We start from the raw sequence: 23856 nt of genomic DNA on the forward strand, positions 1-23856 counted from the left end.
ATATGAGAGAGCCCAATTATTAAGCTGGGAAGGCCCAGTTATAGGCCAGATAAATTGCTCCTGAGGGCCACATTCGCTCCATGGACCTTATGTTTAACATCCCTGGCTTAGTACCTTCCTTGCCCCTCCCCCCGGTGCCCTGCAGATCACTCCTGGCTCCCATTTGCCAGACCTCCAGCATCTGCAGCTTCACTGGTATCTCATGGCATCTCACCACCTCCCAGCTGATTGGCACCTGGCAACAATGTAACTGCCAGGCACTGCAGTGTTAGGCAGGTTGCAGCATCTCCCTTATCCAGTCTGGCTTGCTGTGAGGTGGAAATACTATTCCATTCAGGAACCAGTTCAGCTTTAGAACTCACTGCCACAGCGATGGGATATTGCCTCCGAGCTTAGACTTATCTCCACTTTTTGGACTTGTCTATCAACAGCCATGACAGCTAAATGGAACCTCCAGGTAAGGAGGCAGTATACCTCTAACTACCAGGTTGTAACACCCTAGGGCAGTGGGTCTCAAACTGGTGGGTCATGACCAGAATGGCAGAATAATGAATATTCCCATTTACCTGCAGTTAAAAATATGTGAAAAAAATCATATTAAAATATTGCTTAGCTTGTTTACTTTAATTGCTGGTTAAATAATGGGAAAGGCAATTGGATGCAAAGTCAGCATAGGCTATGCAAACTGATTCCACGCTTATATGAACTGAAATAAACTGCAATGTAGACAGAAATAATTGCTTCTAAGCAGAGGCTCTGGAATCTAATTTGCTTGAAGAACACATTTTTAGACATCATGGTTGCAAAAGGAAAACATATTAGCACATAATCTGAATGAAAGACATGAGAATATCATCATCCTGAGACAGGATGTTGCCCACTGAGAATACTTTTCTGCGTGCTCTTGTATTTGATGTAGAGATGTAGAGAACTCTCTTAAGAGGACACCCTTGACAATTAGCAAATATCTCTGGGACAAAAAAAAAAATGAGGAAGTTTCTAATGCCTGTAAAGCAAAGTGATAGTAATGTGACTCAGAGATACTAAATAGAATTGGATGCCTGGAGGCTATGTCTGCCCCTCTTTTAAAATGAATTGCAATAAATCTAATAATCCCTTTTAATTTTTCAGGCAACCAGCATAAAGCGTGAAATGACCTTTGCAGCATTTCAGCAGGAGGACCTGAAAAGTGATCTGAATTCAAAACTCTCAGACCAACAGTTCTTTCTGTTGGCTATGAAGGAGGACAATTCTAAAGCAGCAGACACCAAAAAAACCAGCAGAGCCCTGGAGCACGAAAAAGACAGCACCCGTTCCATCTGTCTTCTTGAACAGAAACGCAAAGTTGTGTCTTCAAATATTGATGTGCCTCCTGCAAGGTAAGAACCCCTGGAAAGTCAGAAATAGTGGAAAAAGTTGGTAGCATTTCTAGTTCAGCAATGTTGCTTGGGGGGGGGGGGCAGCATTGTAAACTATATACAGTGTACCTACCATATCTGTGAGGGGGTTGGTTCTGGGGCTCTGCATGGCAGTGTTGGGAACTAGAGTCAGGTGATTCGGGTTCGAGTCACAAAAATGAGTGTTTTTGGTGGCTTGGCGACTTATGAGTTGCACACGTGGAAGACTCTGAAAATGACTTGAGTCAGGGCCCTTCTGACTTGGCACTCATCCCCACACATGCTGACTCAAGTCTGCCTGTGTCTGGGGGTGCTTGCTTACTGTTTTGTGGTATGGAAAACCTCGTGGGGCCAGCATTCTAACAGCGAGCAGCAGGGAGTTCCAGCCAGGAGCAAGAAAGGGTTAATGAATCAGGCATGGGGGAGGCTCTTTTTTCACATCTCTGATAGGAGGAAGAAGGATCATTGGGCAAAGGATGGGCATTCGGATATTTTTATTGGCTGAGGGACAGCAGGAGCCCAAGGGGTTTCTTGCCAGAAGCGCAGGAAGGTGGGAGAAAACTCTTGCCCGATTCTGCTTTCCAACCTCATGGCTTCTTGGATCCATTGTCACTTGGAGGAGCAAGTCTCATTGAATGACTAGCTGCAGTAGGACTACTTCTGAGTAGGTCTGCCAAGGATTGGCAAGATCCATGATGGCACCTCCCTGCGAGATTCTGCACCCCTCATGCGCAAATCCCCCCCCCAACTCACCTGGAATGAAACGGAGCTTCATGCAACTCCAGGACAACCTGGGGAAGCCTTACTGAGGCTTCCCCACAGTCTTACACTGTTCTTCTGGCAAACCAGAAGCACAGTTTCTGACCATGTTGGGAGCCTCAATTAGGCTTCCGCATGGTCCTAGAGGTGCATGAGGTTTCACGCCTGGGACATTTGCTCCTTTCACTTAATGTCAGGTCCGCCACTGTCTTTGACAGACTGGAGGAGAAATGCAGGGCTCCAGGCCAGAAGGCTGCCTTTTGAAGGCCTTCATTCCCCAGGCATGGAGATAGACTAGGCCTACTGGAGTCTATGTGTGGAAATATTTAAGGTCTCTGTTTTCATCTGACCTTTGTCAGAGCAATGTGTCCCCTTGCTGTGTTACCTCTGTGATGTTGCCACATTGCCCATCTCTAGCTATCCAGTCTCTCCTTCATTGGCCTCCACTTGTGGAAACATGTGGACCTTGGAATCACAGCAGGACAAAGAACTGGCTGGTTGACCTTCAGCAAGTCTCTGCCTCTCAATTGTAGTTTTCTCTAGGAATAAATAGTGAGTAAAATAATGAATAAATAGTTAGTAAAAACAGAAATCATTCACAGGGGCTGCCAGCAAGACATACAGTAAAACAGATAGTCATATGTGGCAGGTGGAGCAATTCTGTGGGCCATATCCTGAATTTTATGTAGCCTCATTAAAGACTGCTGTACCTGTGGTAGCCATGTGCCAGTGTCATATACTGCTCTATAACAGTGACCTAGAATTGAATAATGGTAATGTACTATGCTTTACTGTCTCACTTGTCATGTCATGTCATGTCCAAAAGGGCAGGGATGTCAATCAACCTTGATGATCATCCGCTTACTGTCAGCTGGACCCACTCTGTATATGCAAGTTAAAATGTGTGATTGATTTGGGCATTGTAATTGTATTGGGGTGTCAGTATTCTTTCTGCCAGAGACCTTTAGACATGACTATCAACTGGAGTAGACCAATGTTTGGATACATAACCAATAGTAGTTCTCAATACACTACCCTTGCAGCAGAAATATATAGCAAATTGTATGCATTTACATATTATTTAGAGCAAACATATACCATTTTTATCAAAGCAGCTTACATTGAAAAATTAAAATCTAAAAGCCAACAACATACAAATCACATTATACGAAGCCCCAGAATTTCTGCTGTTGAGTGTGTGGATCTGCCAACCCTGAATTCCACAGACTGCTCTGTTGATTTGAATGTAGCTGGCACGATCACAGTTTGGGGCATGCCATCATACTGGAGTGTTACACTGCTGCCAGCTGATCTCAGCTGGTGAAAGTTCCCCAAAATGATCAGGAAAAGACATGTGGCAGAAGACAGATTAATTGGCTTTTATCAGCCCCTAAAACAGTGGTTCCCAAATCAAGGGGTTGCGACCCACCATTGGGAACCAAAACTGGGCCATTTCCCCTTAAGGGGAGTGGCCCAGTAGTAGGTGTCCAATGGCACTGCAGCGATCGTGGTGCCATGGGAAACCAAGGGCTTCCCCTCTTATCTGGGGGGTCCTGATGGCCTCAGGGAAGGTCTGGGAAGTCTGTAGCCCCCTCTGTGAGCCTCTCTAATGTTTGAAATTGCTCCATTTGGGGATTGGAGCGCACCTCTGGTTTTCGCCCCAGGCCCTGCCCCACAACTACCTATTTGCAGTCCTCTATCTGCCGTAAAACAAGCCCTAAGTTAGAAGAGGGAGAAGAAAGTGGAAGACAGAGAAAGGAGTGACTATAAGAGAGGCAAGATGACTCAAAAAGCAGAGAGAAGGAAAGAGGAGGTGGCAAGAGGGAGGGTTGTGGTGGAATACCTCTCAGTATAGATTCCCATCCTGTTACTGAGGGAAGATGGATTTTCACTGTAGTAGCAGCTGATCAGTGTCTTAAGTACCCCAAACAGTGTCACATCCCAGGAAGAGGTCAATGGCATGTTTCTCTCTGAAGAAAGTGGAAAGAGAGCTTGCTGGAGAACGTGAACGTGAACATGGAGACCCCAGGGGGGGTCTCACCATGCTGGTGGCCGATGCAAGAAGACCTAGTGTGTGTAGAACAGGAAACAGTCTCCTGAACAGGGCAAACTTATAACAAACCATTTTAAAAAATGACATCAATTGCAGCCTGAACCATTTGCCAGGTCTTTGTGGGGTCTGCTCTTCTCAGCCTTTATGACATTGAGCTTGCCCCTTCCCCTAGGGATAACGCCAGGATATTCTTTAATCTTATAAGGCTGAATGTCATTCTGTGGCCTAGTAATGAAAGAAAATACTAGTTACTGTAAGACTCTTTCCTACCACCTTAATGTATCACAGCATTATAAATGCCCACCCATTCAGCATTATAAATGCCCATCCATTCTAATTGCAAATTAGAGCTTTATTTCTTCAACATTTTGGTGTGTTTTCCCACAGTTTACATTTTCACATTTCACAATTTTAAAGTCTTGCCTTCCATGAAATATGCTTGATCGAATTCCAAATATTTGTAAGCGTAAACTTAAGTAAGTGTAGATTGAAGAATGGCAAATCATTGCAGACTGTTTTCTAGAAATTGGCCACAAATATGTGATTTCCTGAATATATATGGAGCTCTCTGTTCTGGACTGAAGAAATCTTTTAGCAGCCTTAACACTGCATAGGTTTCCAGGTTTTTTCTTTTGTCTCCAGCTCTTAGTACTACTTAGCTGCTATAGGTTTCATTAGGTTCATTATCCTGGTTCCAGCATAATTCATTCTCCCCCTCCCCATCTTCTGTCCTCCCCTCCCACCCTCAATGCTTGCCTTGGGGCATTAGCAAAAGACTCGTAAACATATTTACTGTAAGTGTATTTGCTTTACTGTGGCAATCATTCTGCTTCATGTTGTTTGGTGATGGCTACTTCTTGAAATGAAACACAGAATATTAACCTTCTCCAGGGTTTGAGCTGGCTGTTATCTATGACTTTGTTTATTGGTTGGTATGGAACTTAATATGGAAATTGTTGGAGTTTGGGGGCTGATTGAAGATAGGATTCTGCCGCAGTCCACTTTTAATAAGTATGTTAATTAACTGGAAACGTTTTGGTAAAAACATTATATTTTGATATCCTCATATGTGTTACTAATTGCTTGGTGTGTGGCAATTGCTGGCAAACTTTTAATGAAACAGCAAGTGAAACAAGAAAAAGAGCTGAAGGCGTAAGGTGAGTATCTGTTTCTTTTATTACACACACGCACTCCGTGTGTGTGTGTGTGTGTGTGTGTGTGTGTGTGGTTTGAACAAATAGCTGTTCAGAATAGAACGCAACTAGTTGAATCCCATCTGCAATTTTGTGTGAAATTTCAGAACATGGACTAGATTGTTTATGGTGGGAGCAGGATGTATGTATTTTTGTTTGATAATGGCTTAAGGCTGTAATCCTGTGCACACTCAATGGGACTTATTTCTTAGTAGACATGCATGCTCCATAAGATTAAGATCCATTGGTGCCGTGCTTATATGAGATAAATTATGACAACTAGAAATCATAACCCAGCCTCTAAAGGAATAGGGATTTTGGTGCCCCAGTGAATTCCTTTCTCGGTACAAAGAGATCTTAGGAAAGGCACTCTCCTTTTCCTTAATTTCTAAATAGTTATGGTTATAGGTATATGATTAGGAGACTCTGGACCCACCTTTAACTCCAGTGTGAGACCTGCTTTAATATTTTTATTTTTCTCCTCTTTTTTTCTCCACCTGTCTGCTGCTTGTGCAGCCTAACTTCTGCCCTGGCTATTGCAGGAAAAGTGCTCAATAGCAGCCATATATTCCAGTGCCTCATGCATTGAAAACAACACTGCAGTTTTTAAGCCCATATCTCGTAGTTCCATGTTCTGTGCCCCTCCCTGTTACTCTGTTGTCTGGATCACACTTGATGGTCATGATAGAAGGCCACAAATAGAAGGACCTCAAAGCTCAATAATTCTTGCTCAGTTTTCTTTTTTAACACTCCTACGCAAAGCCTGTTTTTCTTAGGTGTTTGCTTCATAAAACGTAGGCGTATTCATCTGGGCAAATAAAATAAGATTGTTTTGTCAACTACAGACATAAACCTAGCAGTGACAGGCATAAAATGGTTTTCCATACAAACAAAAACCATCAGGTATAGATTAAAAACAATTGTAGCATTTTAACATTAGTGTCAGTTTTAGTTTTTTATTTATTTAGGAAAAATAAAGGTGATTATATTGACATGCAATAATTTTTTTCTCTTTAAACACTTTTCTTTGACTTGCCTAATAACATTTGCAACTGTTTGTTTAACCTGCTTATGGGTTTTATGCAATGGGTTTTATGTACACCTACATTTGTTTGGATTGTATCCTTAATCTACGTATAACTATTACCATGAAGTGTAGTAGATACTGTATTTTTGATACACAGCTGGTTCACGAACAGAGCCACTAGGTGGCACTAAAGAGTGCTAAAGAGTCCTGGAGTTATTAAAATAGGTTGGTGCAGTTGTTCATTTGTCTCACAAAATAAAGTCATAATTGTTTCATTTACTTGGCTAAGTTTGCAGTCTTCCAAGGTTCAAAATGCTTTATAAAGCAAAAAGAGATAAGGTTGAATATTGCATAGATTGGGGTGGAGATCCTACATAGGAAACTGCCTTAAACTTGGTCCATCTAGCACAGTTTCTAGTTCTCCAGGATTTGCTGCAAGGGTCTTTCTCAGCCCTGAATCTGGGACTTTCTTCATGCCCAGCAGGTGCTGTGCCAGTGAAAATCCCTCCCAGTGGCTGTTTGCTGGTGCCTTTTTTCTTTCTTTTTAAAGATTGTGTACTCCTTGGAGACTGAGAAACAACTTTTCATTTCATTTTTTTCTTTTGCTGTGTATATTGTGTTAGGATATTTTTCATTTGTTTGAAATACAGTTTATAAATATTCTATGGTGAGAACTTCAGTGAGAGGGGTACAGAAACAGATCTCCAGAACAGAGCATTAGAACAAAAGGAGACAAATTAACTAATGCCCTGATAATTAAAATAAATAAATAAAGTTCTTTGTTATTGAGGGAATTGCAGAGGACCATGGACTGCAGTCAAGGACTGTCTTGCTGTCAATGACTTACATGCTGTTAGGACTCAACCATCCCCAATTTTGTGAATACCTCCTGTGTAGAGGAGGTGGCAGCAGACCTTGTTATGGTGTCTGGCACAGATGGGAGCCTCAGGACCAAATAGACTCCATGACTACTGAGGACACCCCTGTCTGGGGATATGGGGAGATTCCCCCACCCCTACACCTGGATCCCAGTTCCAGACAGACAAACACCACGTCACCCACCAAGACTAGCTGCTGGAGGGTTATATTCCCTTTGTCCAATCTATGAGGAGGCAGAAAGGATACATGTCCTGGATGAGGATCCAGCTAATGATCCAGGAAAAGATGGAGCATCCAGGCATTGCAGTACCTGTCTTTTGCCTTCATTAAAACAGTTGCTGCTGGATTAGACACCTGAGTCTAAATCAGCCATGGCACCCGAACCTGTTCTCTGCTCTGTGGCTCCAGTTCTTTCCCTTTCTGTTGTTGGCTCACATTGTAGCTGCAGCCTTTGTTACTAGTCTGGCTTGTACTTGGTTACTGGTCTGGCCTATTGTGGAGCTTTGAGCTTGCCCCTCTAGTTTCCTGGGAACAGGGGATGAGTTGGTGGATGAGTATCCACCAACTGCCCCTTTGATGACACTTGGATGCAGAGCAGAGATCTGAAAATCATAATAGGGAGGCATGATCATGTGGGAGGTTTAAATTTTCTACACCTGACCAGAGTTGTCATGGGCCTCTCTGCTTCTGGCCCCAACAGAACACAGTTCTAAGCCTGTCCAGAAACAACTTAAAAAAAAAAAAAGTTTCTCAGTGATAAAAAGTAGTTTAGCAATTAACGACTCATTGTACTTGTGTTGCTCCGACACACCCATTTTGGAGGATTGCAGTCTCCTCTAAGTATAGGAGTCTCTGTATACAAAGTTGCAAAAATCTATGCATATCTTCCCATTGTATAGTCTTAAGTTGGACTTTGGTTCAGGCTAAACCTGTTATTTTAGGCTACAGTTGGTAATTGTATTATTTCAGGATTCATACACTACCAGTTAATCAATTAGCTCAGCCTCTGGTCTTCTGGATGGCATTAAAATGAATAATGTTTCTGTTTAGACTGGAGATAATCTTTAAGCAATGTGTGAGCAAGTGGTTTGCCTTGGCCAATTTCAAGCCTCAAACTCAACAGACCTAAGTGGTTTGCAGTATTGTCGCATAGCAACATTACATGATTGTTTGAAATCTTCAGTAGCTAATATTTGTAAAAGTGATAGTGTAAATAATTCAGTTAGAGCAGAGTTGCTTTTGTGCAACGTCTGTTTCTTTCAGGGGAATTGGTGCGCTAGAGATTCTGCTCAGATACTGTCCGGTGACTGTTTCCCAGTTGTGAAATTTGCTAAGATTTTGTTACCTTAGGTGCTAAAAAGTTCTAAGAACCTGGTGTCCTGCAAACTTAAGTAATTTTAATTCACCTAAATACACATTTATTGAATTTAAATTGGGAGGGCACTTAATTCATTACAATCCTATATGTGCCTCCTCAAAAGTGAGCCTCATTGAGTTCAGGGGTCAGCATTCCCAGATATGTGTGTTTAGGATTCTTTGAAAGCAACCGATTCATTGTTGTATACTCAGTGAAGAAATAAACAGCCAGTATATTAACCCAGCTGTATTGAATAGGAAACTGAAACTTACATGCACCTGTTTTATTTTTGCATGCACACTAATTATTGCTATTATTTGCTTAGTTCTTATTTGCAGCTGTTTTATTCCTGACCTGCCAAAAGAAAATACTGAGTGATGGATTGATTACTTCTTCTTCAAACTGTGCGGTACTGTTATGCCCAGTACAACTCAACCCAAAAGTCTGTGACTGACTTTGTGATATATTTGACTCCAGTACCAGGTTAGCAATACACTTTTTTGTTTGGGTGACTTAAAAAACAGTCACAGCTTCAACAGCAATGGAATTAGAATTAGATTTTTATTTCTGTAACTTGAGTTACTTCCATGCTGCACTAAATAATAGCTGAGCTGACTCAGGGTTTGCAATTTGGAAACATGCTAATGTTAATGTTGTTTAGCTAGAACCCAAACAAGCACAGCTTGATTCTGCAAATAACCCACTGCTTTCTAACTACAATTCTAAACTTCACAGAAGCTTTTAGATATCCAGGTGTTGGAGAAAAATTGAGCCAGAAAGAATTAATTGGTCCATCGCTATCAGTAGCGTCTTACATAATTTTTCTAAGAGGGTAAAATCCATCCTGTGAGGGGTAACTTAGCTTCATTCTATTTGTCTTCTGACCTCAGTTTCCTGTTTTTTATTGGTTATACTCAACACAGCATTCCAAGTGAAGTCCACTCTGTTCTGGACTGGTTAGACCTCACTTGAAATGCTGTGTCCAATAGTGGTCTACACATTTTCATGGATACTGATAAACTGAGGAGGTTCAAAGGAGGGCAACAAAGGTGGGAAGGGGTCTGGTAACAAAGTCCCATGAGGAACTTGTGTTTTGCCTGGAGAAGAGGAGGCCAAGGGGAGATGTGATAGCTGCCTTCTAGCATCTGAAAGTTTATCATACGGAAGTAGGAGCAGACTTGCTGTCTGTGACTCCTGAAGGCAGAGCTAGAACCAGTAGATTGAAAGTACAAGGAAGTAGATTTTGACTGGATCGAGGAAGAATGTCCTAACTGTAACTGTGTCTGGCATTGGAACTATATGATACCTGGTGCAGTGGTGAGCTCTCCCTCATGGGAGGATTTCAGACAGAGGCTGAGTTGCTTCTGTCAAGCAGGGGGTTGAACTAGATGACCTCCAAAGTACCTTTCAACTCATACATTCTATGACTATATATTTTTGTGGAAAAGAATTAACTGAAATGTTTATTTACAGTTATTGTAATTATTGAGAACAGCATGTACATATAATAATGTGACCCATGTTATACATTCTGTGCTAGAGCTACCGTGATTGCTCCATTCAGTCACTGCAACTTTCACTCCCATGGTTAGCAGGTCAGAGAAAATGGTTGCATAGCATCTTAATGACTGCCAAGCATTGCTAGCGGAATAAGGCATCGCATAGTCTACCTACCTTCTTAACCATGCAGGAAGAAAGAAGATATTATGAGTGGCATTGTACTAGCCATGGAACAGTGGAAACCCCTTTGTGATACTATCCTACTTACTAGAAAAAGTAGTGGTACAGTGTAGGGCAGTAGTTCCCAAACTTTTCAGCTGGCAGCTCCCTTGGTTTACTGGGCCATTGACCACAGCTCCCAATAGGGCTACAATCCTTTACATTGTATAGGGCAGTAGGTTCTTTACAAGGATTCTGTGGCTCCCCTGGCTGGTTCCTGCAGCTCCCCGGGGAGCCAGGGCTCACAGTTTGGGAACCACTGGTGTAGGGCCACTTTTCCAGCCTAACCAATCACAGAAGATTACCCAATTAACAGGAGCTGAGGAAAAGATCAAGTAATGGTCTCTATTAATCCTTATATAGCTTCCTTCTACTGGCTGTTTGCTGATGTCTCTCTTGTTTCTTCATTTTTATTTTTTTAATTGTGATCCCTTTTGGGATAGGGAGCCACTTTTTCATGTATTTTTTCGTGTCAGCTGCTTTGTGAGGATGATGTTGTTGTTGTTGGAATATGGTACAAGAATATTCCAAGGACTGTTATGACAATAAAATACAGAGATGACTGTGCCATGTGTGCCACCCTGAACTTCCTAGAAGATGTTTGGGGAAATGTAGTAAATCAAATTACAGTATAAATAAAACCAGCAAGGCAATGCAGTTGTTGCAGTGATATGATTCTTCAATAAAAGTATACAAATTGCAAGAAGAATGGTGCATGTTGTTTTGGCCAGGTTAAAACTATTATAGCTATATTGTGTGCAAACTCCTGTAAGTTTACTTTAAAGTACAGTCGTTGTCCCAAATTCTCTGTACAATCAAATCAGTCATCTTGTGTTGTGACTCAATCTGTCTATTTTGCCTTGACAGTTTTGGTAACACTCATTGTCAAATGCTAATTACTGATATGGAAATAAGAATAGAGCACCTGTATAGAAAGAAACTGAAGTAAATTACCCATAGTACTGATGATCTCTGTAATTACTGAAGCAAAACTAACTCATGACAATACAGCACTTAATGTCATTAGATATTTTACTGTTTTAAATGTGCAATAGTCCCATTTAGATTTCATGTGATGTTCAGGAACATATAAAATGTGTAATAATTTGCCTTGATGTACTAAAAGAAATTCAGTTACTTTGTCTCCAACCAACTCCTCCTACCTCCAAAAAATTACAATTATGAAATACACTCTATCATATTATATGTTATGTGCTTCACCCATGCGGCCTATTGTAGCCCATGCTTCAAATTTGCTTTAAGACTAGAGAACAAGTACACTGTGTAGAGCATTCAGATTTGTTGACTGCATACCTTACAAATAAGCATTCAGTGTAAAAAAAATTAAGGATGTGCAGAACATTTTTCTTACAATGCTCTTGTTAATTTCTTTAAAGAATCTTCCCAGTTTCAGAGCAAGAGAGAGACCATACAACCATCTTGGGGAAGAATATTAGAAGACCACCAATTTTTATGAACGTATTTTTAATCTTCTTAAGTTGTAACTGTTTTCATAGCTTGTCCCAAGTGAGGCATAGACATCTCACAACTACAAATTTTGTGGAAATCAGGGATGTTGTGGCCTAATGTATTAGTTCAGGCCGTCTACCTTTCTGTGAATCCATCTATACATTGTTTCAAAGAAACGTAGTGTCAGCACTTTTCTGATAAATTCCAATTCTATAAAATTGTTATCTGTAATGCAGTGAATGGAGGTTGCCACCTTTTGAGACATTAATTGCTTTTCGTAATACCGTGAAATCTATAACAGTTTGCCAAGTAGCATCATTTTACAAAAAGACTGGTCTCTTTTCCAATGATCTCACTATTACAATTTCAGTGATGGGGGATATGACAGAGGAAAGGGTGGCATAAGAAAAGCAGAGTAACAAACAACAGAAAAATAAAAACTAGGAAGGTATCCTGGAGTAATAGGACCAAATGATATAAACTTTGTCAATATTTTCCATTGTTTGAGGCACTGGAGGACTGGTTTGAACCCCTGCTGCTTCTCTCCATTTACATCTGTATTGTCTTTAGAAGAAATGTGTGAGCTGATCCAGGATCGTGGCCTCAGTCCAATCCTATGCACTCAAAAGTCACTTTATAGTCATTGGGACTTACAGGGATGGGAAAACCCATTGTGGCTGGATTCAAGTCAAGTCGCTGAGTCACCGCCCCCACGACTCAACTCAAAAAAGAGTCATAACGGGGGCATTTTCCAAGTCTCTGAGTCACCCTTTAGTGACTCTAATGGACTCGAGTTGCCCCCCCTTTAAAAAACCTGCTGTGGAAAAAATGGGGCTGCTGCCAGGGGGGGTGTATGTGTGTTGAAGTTCTCTTTGAACACTCCCATGAGGTCCCCACCCATCTGTAAACAGGGCTGGAGGGGGTGGAAGGGACTGCATGAGAACGGGGACAGAAGCAGCGAGATAGAGGAGGGTCACGCGCAGCAGCTGGGAGGCTTACCAGGTCAACCCAATCCTTTGCAGCTCTACTCAGAAGTAGTCCCACTGCAGCTGGTCATTCAATAAGAATTCCTCTTCCCTTTCCATGCAGGGCAAAGCGTGATTGCTGTGAACTCCCTCCCCCCCATCCCTGCCTCCTCCCCCTCCCTGGGCTTATCAACCCAATTGTAAGGCAAGAACCACCCCTTGGCTCCTCCTCCTGATCACCCTCAGCCATTGAAAATATCAGAATGCCCATCCTTTGTCCAATGATCATTTGTCCCTTCCTTCCTATCAGAGATGGGAAAAGAGAACCCAGTTCCACCTCCCCCATTCATTTGCAAATATTAGCCCTTCCCTGCCTCTCGGCTAGGACTTTCCTGCTGCTCGTCCCTTCAGAATTATGGCCCCCACAAGATTTTTCGTGCTGCAAAAACAGTAAGCAAGCACACTCAGAGACAGGCAGACTCGAGTCAGCATGCATGGGGTCAAGTGCTGAGTTGGGGGCCTGACTTGAGCGTTTCTCAGAGTCTTCTATACACGTGATGCACGAGTCACCCAGAATCACACATATTCGCAACTTGAGTCCCGAACTCGAGTTCCCAACCCTGGGGGCTTATTCTCAGGTAAGTGTGGTTAGGATTGCAGCCCCAGTTGTGTGAGAGCAGAGGCATAAGTCTTACACAAAACATCTCACTTGTGCATACATTGCTGAAACATTGCTTTTATGCCATACTCATGATACTTTGGCTATTCTGATTGAAAATTCTAAAGTTGCCCATATGCAGTTTTTTAATGTTTTGTTTATTTAGATTTTTAAAAAATTCCTTCTCTATGGGAACAAAGCTGAAAGCTTAACTACTTCCTTTGTTTATGTGAAGCTGCAGCAACACTGTGGTCTCTCCTCCAAGCAAGCTAACACATTGGACCAAATGTTGAATAAGTGAATAGCCATTTGCTCTTGGAGAACTGTCGATCGAGCCATCTTAGCTCGATCTGTTAGTCATGAAAATAAGGACATGCCTTGTTGCCTAGCCTGTTGAAGAAATGGCTGTGAAATTTCAGGAAACTGTCAAACTGCAGGCAGTATTCTCAGTAGAAGTAGCTGCTTTGTGACTTCTGTTAAGTGATATACAAAAATATCTCTGTTGAAGTGCCAGACATCTGTGCTTGTTAAAGTAGGAAGAAAATAAAGCCAACGTGTGTGTGTGTGTGTGTGTGTGTTTAATTTGTTTTTGGTCTTTCCACACACTCTTCGACAAAAATGTAGTGCCACATGGGACTATCTTTTAGGATGTCAGTTTTTTCTTGCAGAATATCTATAATTACAACATTTCTTATTTCACTCTTCAGGGCATTCGATTGGGCTGTCTGTCTTCCTATTCATTGTTGCTCAGAAAACAAGCACAGGAGGTTTTCAGTACATCTCTGTGTGATCTGAGACTAGAGATGCATTGCTGTTCCACTAGGAGGTCTTTTCATATTGTGCTTCTGGTATAGGTGTGAGTGTCCAGCCGTACAACACCCATACTAAACTGGACATAGTATGACCAGATAGTTTGACCTAATGGCCTGTGCCATTAGACTGTTGTTGCAATGATATGACAAGAGTTGCCATGAGATTACTATTGAGCTATGCAGCAAGTGTTGGGCATGGGCTGGATATTTTCTTGTAGGAACTAGACCCCTTCCACCTGCCCATCTATTGCCTCACAGTGGCACAATTAGGGCCCAATCTTATCCAACTTTCCAGTGCAGATGCAGCCACAATGCAGCCCAAAGATACCCTTACCTTAAGGAGACCTCTATGTCTGCCCCCACCACCAACAGGATGCAGTGCATGCCCCATTGGCACAGCTGCATCATTGGTGGAATGTTGGATAAGATTGGTCCCGATCCTATGGCCCAATCCTATGGTCTGCCAGCCCTGTGCGGTACAGTGGTGCCAAAATGACTGCCACTGTATCCTTCGGGGCCAGAGCAGCAGCTAGAGGTTTCCTTGGGATAATGGAACATTGGTTCTCTTACTCCATGTGTAGCCCCAGCAGCCCTGATGGATCTGCTTGAGTTGCACCAGCTATTTAACTGGTACAGAACCAAGGAGACACATGTTGGACTCTGTGGCTTGGGAGGCGTGGATAGGTTTCATCTGTAGCCTCCGTCACTGTCCCTGCCCCCCTCCCAGACCTAAACCACCCTCTGGCCCACCCTTCCCCCACCCTGGAATGCCTTCCCACTGCTTGGGATACTTACCGCCGGATACTCCAGAGTGTCATCCAGGCAGCGCAGAGGCCCAGGGTCAACCAGGGTCTGGTGCTGACATCTCTACCAGATCTGCTCATCACCCAACCACTGCAATGTTCCTTATGGCACATTTGTGACCGCTGTTTCCGGAGCAGCACATGGGACTCCAGTGCTATCTTAGCACTCAATTGGGCTGTCTGTCTTCCTATTCATTGTTGCTCAGAAAACAAGCACAGGAGGTTTTCAGTACATCTCTGTGTGATCTGGGACTAGAGATGCATTGCTGTTCCACTAGGAGGTCTTTTCATATCGTGCTTCTGGTGTGGGTGTGAGCATCCAGCCATACAACACCCATACTAAACTGGACATAGTATAATCAGAAGACAAACTGGTTTTCTTATGTAGAACCTATATAATACTGTTCTGTATTTAATTTATCTCTTAATTAATTGTATATGTTAGGTTTGCTCAAGGATTTCAGATCATTATAGAAATTTGTAAGAAGTCAGTGACCAAAAAAACAAAACCAATATTAGACCACTAGTCAATTATCCACATAAGAATATCCAGCCCTGCCTTCAAGGAACTTGGAGTAGCATCCATGATATCCTTCCCATTTTATCTTCTCAAAAACTCCATGATGTGGGTTAGGCTGAGAGATGGTAACTGGTCCAGAGCCACCTAGTGAATTTTATGGCTTAGTAGAGATTTGAACTTACCTGTGTCTGGTTGATTTGAAAACCAAAGCTTCTGGATTTGGATAGAGTTGTGGTTTAACAAGGATTCTTTTGTATGCAAAGTGAAGGAGCAGGAGAGTGTGTGGCTTGAAATTCATTCCCCAGTGTTCTCAATCCTTCTGAACTGGTCCATTGGCAGTTTCTAACATGGCAGATCTGTTGCTGCTGGAAGAGAGCCAGTCATCTCTGTGGAAATTGCTTGAAAGTATGGCAACAAGAAAGAGTGATTTCTGGATCACACATTTGTGGGTCCCAGTGGAGGGTCCACATGCCTTTTATTCCAATACTGCTTATTCAGATGCCTCATTGTGAAGGGACTTGAAGAATATTGTGTATTGTAAACATTCAAATAATTAAAAAATGTTACAAGGATGTACTATTGCAGAAAGTGAAAGAAGGCTTCGAAATTTAATTGGGAAGAATCAGACTTCGGTTTAATCAATAAGAAAGTCTGCTCTTCCCTAGAGCTTTTTCTCCTGAATCCTGTTTCATCTTTCTTCATCTTCCCAGACTAAAAACATGGCTTCAATTTATTTTACAGATTTAAAAAAAATGCAAGTGCTTGTGGTATTGTTGACCTAAAAGATTGGCATGAGTGAAATGTGTAGGAAGCAAGAAATATCCTGATGTGGAGGTGTTATATTTGATTTGCGTTGTTTTCTTTCTCAGAGTGTAATGTGTCATCCTCATAATGAATGATCTCGATAGAAAATCTGTATTGAAGAAAAGTGGCTGCGGCTGGAGAAATGACTTTTATGCGCATCGAGCTTCAGAGAAGCATTATGTCATTCTTATTTGCACTGCTAGGGGATGAGCTCATTGGGGAGGAGCCTTGCCGATTTACAGCTGTGCCAGTTCAACCCTGTGGTGATTAGTATTCTCTCTGCTCACCGCCAGAACAGAATTGGGGTGGAGGGGGAGAAACTGCACCATAAATTATTTAAAGCCTGCAGAGAAAGGCTTTTTCAAAACTAAAAAAAGGAGAAGAAAGAATAAAATTGTCAATCAAGAGAATGTGATTCAGGATGTTCTTTGCCCTGCGCTATAAGGGGAACGCAAGGATTGCGTTCTGTTCCTAAAGTGGGTGAAATGGTCGTCTTGCTTTGCATCTTCAACTTCAGCTGTCTTCGGTGATATCTTTCTTGGCTAGCAGTCAACATTCTTCTCCCTCCCACCCCCACCCCACCTTTCCACTTTTGGAAAAAAATAAGATTCTCTTGTTGACTACCTCAGATAGAACTTATAAATGATTTTTTTTTCCATTCTGTAGAGGAATATAGATATTGTTCAGATTACCTTAACCTGTAAAGCTTGGACACACTGTTGAGTGAGTGAGGCTGCAGTCCCAGTGGGGATTATGCCCCACTGAACAATAGGACTAACTCCTGAGAAGGCATGCATAGGATTTGGTCTTTAAATGTAAATGGTCCCATGATTCCAAGTGCAGCTTAAAAGTTGTCCCTGAAAAGCAACATGTGAAGGGCATGAAAACTGTAAGGGGAAGGAAGGGAAGAAAGAGAGAACCAAAAATGAGATGTGTTTGAGAACAAACTGGGGGGAGAAAACTAGAAAGATGACATGAAAGCGAAACTGAATTGTGGAAGGAACTCTGCTATTTTGAGAGATATTACGGCTCGGGAATATGGGAGGGGCATAGTGGTTATTCAGGAGCAGTTGCTCCAGAGTGGAGGCTGTTGTGAAGATTACCACAAAAAATCTGATGTAATTATTCAGAGAGTGGAGGTGGCAAAGGGTAAGATGGAAGTGATTCCCACAGACTATGAGAAGTGAATATCAGTCAAATCACAAATGAGATGTTCTAGGACAATAGAAATGTTTGTTCTTAGAGTCACTGTTTTCAAAAAGAGCAATATACTTTAAAGTATTTTCTTTGCTTGTTTTATTCATGACTTTGGAAGATACTTTTACAAATACAGTAGAAGTATTTTGTTTTTGTGCTATTTTACTTTCCAGTATGTAAAACAAAAAATATTCAATAAAAACACAGTAAAAGCAAAAAAATAAAAATAAAAAAGAAAGAAAGAAAATGTTAGAAAGTTCTGATATCACCTGATAGGGAAACACTGCTGTTTTATCACTGGGAGTGGTTCTACATTTTTACCTAACAAACGCAAATACACTTTCCAGCAGCAAACCCATAGTGGATTATGAACATGCATCTTTAAACAACTGTGTACATGTGTCTGTGAACCTAGTCATTGTAGAAAAGCCCCAGTCATCGTACTCAAATGCATGTATGACATTACTTAAAGATGCAGATATATAGCCTCACATAATATATTTGCTAAGCAAAACACTGGCATAATATCAGTATACCCACAGCAACTGTGTCAGAAGGAGCATAGAGTCACCTTGAACAAGATGACAAGTGTGTTTTACTGAGGACACCTACTTCATGTCATGGTATGGAAAGATTAGTTGTGCAATAATTAGATCAGAGGATTTTGCAGTGTCAAGAACAATTCATATACATAAATGTCTTACTAATGGGCAAGGTTAGCACCACCATCATTCTCTATGATACTGAAGAACAAACTCCTTGTTAAGACAAATATGTGTAAAGTTAGGCCAATGGACCATTTTTTAGAAGACAAAGTGTTTTGTGGATTGGGCCACAATTATGAATTTTGGAGAAGCAATGGGGGGGGAGGTAAAACCCTTTCTTTACCAACTCTTTCTCCACTGTCTATCTAATTACACTTTCCAAGCAGTTTGTCCAGTGGTGGGATTCAGCAGGTTCTCACCTATTCTATAGAACCCCTACCTAATCCAGCTGTTGGTTCTAAGAACCGTTTGCTGGCCAGGGAGCTCGCGCCTTGAAATGTCAGGGCTAACCCTCCTGGGGGCAGCAGCCGTGCAGGGCCAACCCGTCCCGGGGGAAAGGGGGTCGCTCCTAGCGGGTGCCGAGGCTGCTGGGGCTGAAGGGGTGAGCCAGACGCAGCCAACTGGAGTCTCCCACGACATGGCTGCCGCTCACCAGCCCTTGCGAGCTCGCTTTCGCAGCTCCTGCGAAAGGGCGCGAACGGCCGGCGCGCCCGCAGATGCAGCCTGCTGACGAGGGCGAGAGAAGCAGCCCAGCTGCCCGCCCCGCGCCTCCCCTCCCTGGCTGAGCTGGCCGACTGGCGAGTAGACTGCTCCTCTGCCTAGAGGTTCCTTGGGCTCAGCTCTCCCGGTGGGTCAGGGGCACAGGCGGGACAAAGAGGAGGGCTCCCGCCCAAAGAGTTCAATTGGTCTTATTCCCAGGAAAGTGTGGATAGGATTGCAGCATTTGACCAGAATCCTATGCATATCTACTCAGAAGTAAATCTCATTATAGCCAATGGGGCTTATTCCCAGGAAAGTGGAAGTAGGATTGCAGCCTTAGGGCACAATCCTATGCATGTCTACTCAGAAGTAAATCCTATTGTGCTCAGTGAGGCTTTCTTCTAGCACCTGTGCAGTCACAATGCAGCCCTGAGGTAAGGGAACAAATGTTCCCTGCCCCCACCACAGGATGCAGTGCATGCGCTATTGGTACAGCTGCACTGGCACTGGAAAATTGGATAGGATTGGGTCCTAAGTCCACTTAACTGTAACTTTCCAGCACCAAGTCCTGGAGGTCTCCTTGTGACAAGGGAATGTTTGTTCCCTTACCTCGGGACTGCAATGTGGCTGCATTGGCTCTGGAAAGTTGGATAGCCCTTAGGCTGCAATCCTACTCACACCTGGGAAGGAAGCCCAATTGACTATATAATGTGATTTACTCCTGTGTAGGCTTGCATAGGATTGGACTGCTATTCCCAGGCAAGCGTGCTGAGGATGGTACAGTTAGCTTTGCTCCTTTTCTAGCAGAAAAGTTCCTTTAGGTTATTCTCCCTCCCCCCTCCCCCATGCAAGTGACATGGCAGGCTGACTAGAAATTGAAGATTTTTTGAACAAGTTTGCAAATTGGGTTTAGGTCTTATCACCTAATTGAAGAAGAACTGGAGAAGCACTGGGAAGAACTTGTGATCAGGGTGAACCTCAAAACCTGCAAGGCTTGTTACATGTGCTGTTAATTTTCATTTTTAGGCTGGGTTGTGGGTGCTTGAGCACCTACACAGCTGCAACACTTTCGAAGGACTGTGGTGGGGAGGTTCTGCCTCACCTGCCTCCTCACCCACTGCAGGCCCCTGCTTTGCACTCCCTGGTCAGTAGCAGTCCTCAAACTTGTGGGAGAATCGCCACTAGAGTAGACCAAAGTGATGGGTATCTGCTGTTGCCTGTCAGAAAGCAACCTAGAAGAACAGTCCCCTCATAGTACTTTTTTGCTCATTAGTGAAACTGTCCTTCAAGGCTGCCATTCTCTCTCAAACCCTGGAAGTCAACAACTTCCTTGAACTTGTTGGGCTTCTGAGTAGACGTGCATTGGATTGCAGAGTTGGAAGTTGGAGGGGGAAGCTTTAGAGTTCACTGGAATTCTTTTTGGGGCCGGGTGTAAAAGCAATAGAGCAGCATTTCTCAACCAGTAGTACTCATACCACCAGTGGTACTTGAGGTGGTGCCCAGTGGTACTCATGGCAGGACCCCCACCCAGACCTCCTCACTGGCAGTGAGACCAGCAGTACGATGCAACAAACAGTGGTAGGAGGCTCAGTTCTGCTTTTCTTGCACTCAGAAAAAGCCCTCCCATCTACCCTGGGAGCCCAATCCTATGCATGTCTACTCAGAAGTAAGTTCCATTATAATCAATGGGACTTACTACCAGGAAAAAGTGGATAGGATTGTAGCCTGAGCCTCTTACCGTGGTTTGTTGCATCATGTCTGGCCTCTTAGTATGGAAATAACTGGTGATAAAGTCATTCCAATTACTTCCAGTTGTACTTCCCAGAGGTGGGGCATGCAAAATGGTACAGCGGGTGAGAGGCAGATGCTGAGGAATACTGTAATAGAACAAAAAAGAAGGGGAGATGTAAAGATGTTACTATGCTGTTGTTGCTTTTGGTTGATGGTGAGGTGTCAGACTATGTGCTCAGTGCACTTTTGCTGACCAGATGTTCACCACTAAAAGTGAACCAGATCCTTGAGAGGATTGACTGCTCTGGTAAAAATCACCAAGTTCCCACTGAGAAGGAAGGTGGCCCAGCTCAAAGCCCAGTGCAGCAAGTTGGTTTGTGCAGATGTGAAGTTGCTATGCTGCTGTGGTGTCTCCAGAGGTTGGTAACCTGGAGCCCTGGCAGTTCCCACCTCCTCTTCTTGGTGCCTTCCTTATTTCATTATACAACTACCTTGAGAATTCAAGAAAAAATGTCCATTTGAAGTGTGCATTTCAGCCGCATGTTTATCCTCCTTGGAAGCTAGTGGCCAGAGGCCTGTAAGTATGACTATAGAGGACAGAATTGCAGCCTTGCAATTTGGATTTAAACATTGGGTTAAAGTTACAGTAACTTAGTTAAAGTTATAGTGCAAACCTATGACTGTCTACTCAGAAGTAAGTCCCATTATGTTCAATGGGCAGACAATTGAAGCTGAGTTGCTCATTGCTCATTAGGACATAGAACCTGTTGTTAATTTATTTGAATCCCACCACTGAGTTTGTCCCCAGGTGTTTGTGGGGGGAGGGGCGGGATCCTGCAGAGGAAAAATGCTGCTGGGGGGTAAGAACATAAGAACAGCCCCACTGGGTCAGGCCATAGGCCCATCTAGTCCAGCTTCCTGTATCTCACAGTGGGCCACCAAATGCCCCAGGGAGCACACCAGATAAACAAGAGACCTCATCCTGGTGCCCTCCCTTGCATCTGGCATTCTGAAATAACCCATTTAAATGGGTAAATGTGAAGTGGAGAAATGGAAGCAAGGAAAGGGAGAAGTATCTTTTTCTGCCACTTATTCACAATAAATTTCCCTTCTTAAAATAATAAAGGCGAAGCAAATTGCACACTCAAACAGCACTATACAAATGCTGATTAATGCAAACACACAAAATTGTTCTTTCCAGGAGAGAATCAGAGAGCAGGAAAAGAGGGAAGCATCCTGCCCTATTTTCCCTACAAGTCTTTCACACATTTTCTCTGGTGGAAAGCTGGTGTAGCGTACTGATCTAGAAATTACCTCTGTCATGAACTCACTAGGTGGGTTTGGCAAGCTACTCTCACTGAGCCTCATTCTTCCCATCTGCACTATGGGGGATAATGGCATTTACCTTGCAGGATTGTTGAAAGGATTACACCAAGGATTACATGTGAAGCTCTTGGGACACTTAAAAAGTGCTTTGTAAATGTCTTATTCACACATAATTTGCCTTGTGGAAAACATAACGTTGGGAACCCCAACTTTTCTTTGTAGCAAGTAGTTCCACTCTAAATTTAGTAGTTACCAATGCTAGGCTTGTGTTTACTTGTGTTTTACTTCAGAGAAACTGAATCTACATTTTAACTAGTCCATGTCATTTTGAATAGTTCCTAAATAGTGAAAACAAATATTTTAAAATGGCAAGATGACAGCTTTTTATGACTGTTTTCCCCCAACCCCTTCTGAAAAGTAACAAGCAGCTGTTCTGCAACAACATTATAACCCAGTCTGTAACTATTAGGATTGAGAGACATCTTTTTCTGGGAACACAAGTACTGTTTTGATTTAAAGTGTAAAGAATAATTTTTAAAAACTGAATGGAAACAAAATCTGTTTGCAGCCTTCTGTTCTTATTCTGCCTCTTGAGCTTCTTTTTAAGGATATAAGGCATCAGGCCAATATTCTGCCTAGCCCAGTATTGACTACCTTGATTGCTAGCTGCTGTCTAGGACTTTCCAAGCCTTATCATTTTTACTGGTGATTTAGGACACAATCCTAACTGCGCCCTGGGCCAGTGCAAGTCCCTTGCGCTGGTCCGAGAGGGGTCACAAACATGCCGTAAAGCATGTTCGCACCTCCATGCGAGTCAGCTGGGGCAACACAGGGACGCGCACCGGTCCGCGGCGGCCACATCTAGCCTCAGCGCTGATGGGATGTGGTAGGTCTGTGCCATTTGAGCTCAGCCAGCACGGGGGTCTGGGGAGGCATGGGGGAGCACAGAGGAGGCGTTTTGAGCAGGAGGAGGGCGGGTAGCAGGCATTCCTGTGGGTGGCTGGGGAGCTGAAGGTGGCGCCAGGATCTGATAGTTATACCAGATAATAGCCCCATTCCCTGGTGGGGAACAGCCAGTGAGTAAGCAGTGCCAGCAGAAAGGCCTGCACCATCCAGCTGGTGCTACATCCACAAGGAGCACCCAATGTAGCAGGTTGGCTCCTGCCAGGCAGCGCACAGGCAAGGAGAGGGCAGGGAGGAGTGTAATGGAGTGGGGAAGGCCGGAGAGCCCCTCCAGCAGCTTCAAAGAAGGTCTCCAGTGGAATAAACACAACTGTAATTATTCTATAGCAGGGATCTCCGAACTTTTCAGCACAAGGACCCCATCATATTTCTGACACAGTGTTGAGGGCCAGAAAATAATTACATGGAGAACCAATGTGCTGAGAGTTGCGTCTAATACAATAAGTTGGTGAGGGTGGAAGAAGGAGAGCGTAGGGCAAAATTGACTTGCACAAGAAGAGGGGGAGGGATTTTGAAAAAGCATCAAGCAACCTACAATGCAAATTGCAAACTTTTTTTGGTCTTAGTTTCTGCTTCGTATAAGTTTAAAGTAGACATTATCTTAAATTTATATTTATATTCCAGGTGTCCCAGCATCTGTATATACTTCATTCAGCCACTAGAGGTGGCTGAATGTAATGCAGCACTAAAGGTGCTCACCTCAGCACTAGAGGTGCTGAATGTAATGCAGTATAATGGGATGATTTCTTTCTATTACACTGCATTACATTCAGCACTTCTAGTGGCTAAATGCAGTTTATACCTATCTTCTTAGAGGCCTTCGGCTTGATCCCAAGCCATGGCGACTTGATGGATGAACGACCTGTAGGAAGATCAATTATGTGCAAGACTAGAGAGGTCCACTAAGGTCTTCTTGGTTGTTGTTGTTGTGATCGTGTTGAGCCATTGGGATGCTGGTCTTTCTCTTGGTCTCGTTCCT

General features: G+C 43.1%; 1 protein-coding gene across 1 annotated transcript in view; it reads left to right on the forward strand.

The window, feature by feature from the left end:
- Window positions 1–23856, forward strand: part of ZNF704 (zinc finger protein 704) — a 68168-nt gene that overhangs the window by 16447 nt on the left and 27865 nt on the right. The window contains exon 2 of the mRNA XM_066625644.1: window positions 1132–1379. Within this exon, the coding sequence (XP_066481741.1) occupies window positions 1132–1379 (248 nt within the window). The remainder of the gene's footprint in view (window positions 1–1131; window positions 1380–23856) is intronic.

Source organism: Tiliqua scincoides, chromosome 4 (assembly GCF_035046505.1).
Source record: "Tiliqua scincoides isolate rTilSci1 chromosome 4, rTilSci1.hap2, whole genome shotgun sequence".
Taxonomy (NCBI): domain Eukaryota; kingdom Metazoa; phylum Chordata; class Lepidosauria; order Squamata; family Scincidae; genus Tiliqua; species Tiliqua scincoides.